At 48.8% G+C, this 4780-nt stretch overlaps 1 protein-coding gene across 1 annotated transcript; it reads left to right on the forward strand.

Moving 5' to 3' along the window:
* The first annotated feature begins 1712 nt into the window (after window positions 1–1712).
* Window positions 1713–3518, forward strand: LOC146058472 (general transcription factor II-I repeat domain-containing protein 2-like). Its single transcript, XM_083170763.1, has one exon. The coding sequence runs from the start codon at window positions 1713–1715 to the stop codon at window positions 3516–3518; it is 1806 nt and encodes a 601-aa protein (XP_083026889.1).
* Window positions 3519–4780: the final 1262 nt, after the last annotated feature.

Genomic DNA, 4780 nt, shown 5'->3' on the forward strand with positions numbered 1-4780 from the left:
GTTTGCTATGTTCCACATGTGATACTTGCTGTATATGTGTATTACCTGTAAGATATAGTTTGTGTTCTCCCAGGTAACTCAGGATATGGGTGTCGCTCCTGGCTACTGATGACATCTTCTGCAGACCCCTGTCAAACACAAGTGTAATGAAATACAGATCCTGGGAAACCCACGTTTCTTTCTCTGATTCTAACTGGGAGATGGTAGTAGTGAAGTTCCTAACTTGTAAATAGATTTTGATTGAACAAATGCAAAACATTGTGTATTGTATACTTCCCAACAGTTCCGATTAAGGCGGGAACGTCCCAGGTTTTCGGGGACATTCCTGCGTCCCTCCCGTGGCCGGCAGTGTCCCGCTGCGGGGTCTGTTGGGAGTCCCCCCTGTCATCTGCTGATCAGCGGTGAATAGACACTGTGCGCATGCGCACAGCATCTATTCCCGCAGCCAGGGGGGCTTGGGCATGGCTAGAGGCTCACAGAGCCTCTGGGCCATGCCCCCACAGCGGTAAAATGGGGGTGTCCCGGGAAGACGGGAGTATAGGCCATGCCCTTTCCTGGATAGCCACACCTACTTTTCGGGTGCGCGCCTGTGTCCCTCTTCAGGGACCATCAAACTTGGGAGGTATGGTATTGTTACATGCCATTAATGATTTTGGTACTTGTGTATTTTGGCGGCGCCCGATTTCAGCATCGTACGATGAACGTATCGCATCGCATGCCATGTACCCGATGGCATGCGATGCAACGCGATTTTGACCCCCTATACTAGGGGTCGGGAACCAATGGCTCGCGAGCCAGGTGTGGCTCTTTTGATGATTGCGTATGGCTCGCAGGGGCGTGACCTGACTGGGGAAGCAGCAGGACGTGCTCATACCCTGAAGCCGCGGCCTAAATTTGTGACCCGGTCCGGAGGAGAGGAGGCGCCGAAAGAACAAGCCGGAAGGGGGGAGACGGCCGGCACCACACACCGGGCGCCGGACGCCCTCGTCTCCCCACACTAACCTAGAGGACGCTGTGCCGCTCCCGATCCCGGGGCTGAGCCGCGACACACCGCCGACCAAACGCCGGGCGCCATCTTGGAGGCTGCGGCCTCACTAACCCCGCCAGCCTTGCACCGGGACCTGACGCCGCAGAGGAGAACCGGGGGACACAGAATACTCCTACCCGCTCTTGCCTCCTCACACCAGACTGACAGACGCTGCGCTGCTCCCGGAGACGGAGCTGAGACGCAGCAAACCACAGACCGGACGCCATCTTGGGAGTTGCACCCCCACACACCCAGGCAGCCCCGCACAGTACCCTCAGCCCGACACCGCCGGGAAGGTAAGCGGGAAACCCACACCATACCCGCCCGACGCCACCCACCCCCACCCCATATGCCACCTTTAAACGCCGGATCCAGCAATAAAATAAAACGTTTGGAGGGAGACATCTTACTAGCTGCATTCCCACCTGCTCTGCTGGACCCTGCAGAGGAGAGAGCCCAGCACCTGAGATACACTGCTGTGTTCCTGGGACCTGCTGTCACAGCACAGACAGACCCCCCCATATACCTCCAATAACCCAGCAACAACCTGACCTAGCTTTGCTGCAGGAGCAATCGTCCATTATTTTAATTGGATGATACTGGCCTACGTTGGCCGTTGCTGGGTAAACGCCCCCTTTTGAATCAGTCTGCTCGGTCATTAGCTCATTACCCTTCGACAAAGAAGATGGCGAAAAGAAAAACAGATGACGAGTATCGTACATTTCGGGACGAATGGACCGAAGAATTTGCCTTTGTGGAGAGAGCAGGTTCTGCGGTGTGTCTAATTTGCAATGACAAAATTGCATCGATGAAACGGTCAAATGTAAAGCGGCACTTCGACACGCGCCATGCTACCTTTGCATCAAAATACCCTGCGGGAGACAGCAGAAAGAAAGCGTGCCAAGAGCTACTGAGCAGAATGCAAGCTAGCCAGCAGCAACTCCGCGTATGGACCCGGCAAGGTGACTATAATTCCGCTAGCTTTGCTGGATCTTTAGCAATAGTGAGGAACGGAAAACCATTCACAGATGGCGAGTATGCTAAAACGTTCATGCTGGATGTAGCCAATGAACTTTTTGATGATCTTCCGAACAAAGACAAGATAATCAAACGGATACAAGACATGCCTCTGTCGGCAAGAACTGTTCATGATCGTACCATCATGATGGCAAACAAAGTGGAGGAAACGCAAGTGAAGGACATAAATGCAGCGCCGTTCTTTTCCCTGGCTTTGGATGAGTCAACAGACGTGAGCCATTTGTCGCAGTTCAGCGTGATTGCAAGATATGCTGTTGATGACACACTGCGCGAAGAAAGTCTTGCTGTTCTGGCAATAAAAGGGTCCACAAGAGGTGAGGATTTATTCAAGTCTTTCATGGAGTTTGCTCAAGAAAAAAATCTACCTATGGATAAACTTCTCTCAGTGTGTACTGATGGTGCTCCGTGTATGATGGGGAAAAACAAAGGATTTGTGGCGCTTCTTCGTGAACATGAAAATAGACCCATCCTAAGTTTCCATTGCATTCTACACCAGGAGGCACTTTGTGCTCAGATGTGTGACGGGCAGTTTGGCGAAGTGATGTCGCTGGTCATTCGTGTGATCAACTTTATTGCTGCCCGAGCCTTAAATGATCGCCAGTTTAAAACACTGCTGGATGAAGTTGGAAATAACTATCATGGTCTGTTTTTGCACAGCAATGTGCGTTGGTTGTCAAGAGGGAAGGTGCTTAGCCGTTTTGCAGCTTGCCTGAACGAAATCCAGACTTTCCTTGAAATGAAAGGCATCGAGCATCCTGAGCTAGCCGAAACTGAGTGGCTCCTCAAGTTTTACTATCTCGTAGATCTGACTGAACATCTGAACCAGCTCAACGTGAAAATGCAAGGCATTGGAAATACAGTGTTATCCCTTCAACAAGCTGTGTTTGCTTTTGAAAACAAGCTCGAGCTCTTCATTATGGATCTTGAAACAGGTCGTTTACTACATTTTGAAAAACTGAGCCAGTTTAAAGATAAATGCACAGCAAGTGAGCCCATTCAAAACTTTGATCTCCACCAGCTAGCTGGCTTCGCATCCAGTCTCCTACAGTCCTTCAAAGCACGCTTTGGAGAATTTCGTGAGCACGCTCGTCTTTTTAAGTTCATCACCCATCCAACCGAGTGTTCACTGAACACAACCGACCTGAGTTACATTGCTGGTGTCTCCGTCAGAGATTTTGAAGCAGAAGTGGCTGACCTGAAGGCCTCAGACATGTGGGTGAACAAGTTCAAGTCACTGAATGAAGATTTGGAAAGAATCACACGACAGAAAGCGGAGTTGGCGAGCAAGCACATGTGGACAGAAATGAAAAAACTTCAACCCGAAGACCAGCTGATTCTCAAAACTTGGAACGCGCTTCCTGTCACATACCACACACTGCAGCGTGTGAGTATTGCTGTGTTGACCATGTTTGGATCTACGTATGCATGTGAGCAGTCATTCTCACATCTTTAAAACATCAAGTCCAATCTACGATCACGTTTAACAGATGAAAGTCTCAACGCTTGCATGAAGCTTAACCTCACCAAGTACCAACCAGACTACAAAGACATCAGCAAATCCATGCAGCACCAGAAGTCGCATTAATGGTGAGTATTATAACAACATTATTTAAAAGAATAAATTCAGAGGCGTTTTATACTGACATTTAGTTGAATTCACTTTTAAAATATATTATATGGCTCTCACTGAAATAAATTTCCAAATATTTTGCTTTCATGGCTCTCTTAGTCAAAAAGGTTCCTGACCCCTGCCCTATACGATGAAAAATCGTATAAGCACCCTAAAGGGTGCTTTTGAGCACCCTAATGGGTGCTTACAATGTTAAATGCACCCCCACGCCACCCCCCCACTATAAACGTGAACCCGAAGCGTGGCGAGCGCAGCGGTACGCGTCCTACGACCTTTTCATACCCCCACTATCCACGTCGGCGTGGAGTTGAGAATAGATTAGTGTGGCGAGCCACCGAGCCCGAAGCGTGTCGAGCGCAGCGGATACCTTCACAGGTAAACGCGTCCCTTCGCAGGCTTCACAGGTATCCGCGTCCCCTCGCGGGGCTCGCTGCGCTCGCCACACTTCGGGCTCGGTGGCTCGCTGCGCTCGCCACACTAATCTATTCTCAACTCCACGCCGACGTGGATAGTGGGGGTATGAAAAGGTCGTAGGACGCGTACCGCCGCCCCTCGTGGGCTCGCTGCACTCGCCACGCTTCGGGTTCACGTTTATAGTGTGGGGGTGCATTTAACATTGTAAGCACCCATTAGGGTGCTTAACATTGTATAAGCACCCATTAGGGTGCTTATACAATGTTTAATCGCATCGCATCGTATGGCATTGTATGCCATGTACAATGGCATACAATTTGAAAATTGTATGCCATCGTACACTAACCAACGAAATCGAGTCGCATCGCATACCATCGCATGCATTATGGTATGCGATGCGATGGGCGCCGCCAAAATACACAAGTTCCATGATTTTACTCTCTTATTTTGAAGTATTTAAATATAATATAATATTGTATTGTATGAAACATCCAATAACTATATAATATTGTATGAAACATCCAGTGACAAAATGCAATATATAATTAAACTAGTACTGCGGAGTTACCTGAATTTAAATTACTGTAACTTGGGACCATTTCTTATATTCACATTTGGAATACATCTTGAATTGTAACTCTAAATTACACTGATCGTCATGCAAATCTATT

This window comes from Crinia signifera, chromosome 2 (assembly GCF_055691185.1).
Source record: "Crinia signifera chromosome 2, ASM5569118v1, whole genome shotgun sequence".
Taxonomy (NCBI): domain Eukaryota; kingdom Metazoa; phylum Chordata; class Amphibia; order Anura; family Myobatrachidae; genus Crinia; species Crinia signifera.

Coding starts and splice junctions, on each gene's coding strand:
- LOC146058472 (XM_083170763.1), top strand. CDS start 1,713: ATGGCGAAAAGAAAAACAGATGACGAGTATCGTACATTTCGGGACGAA.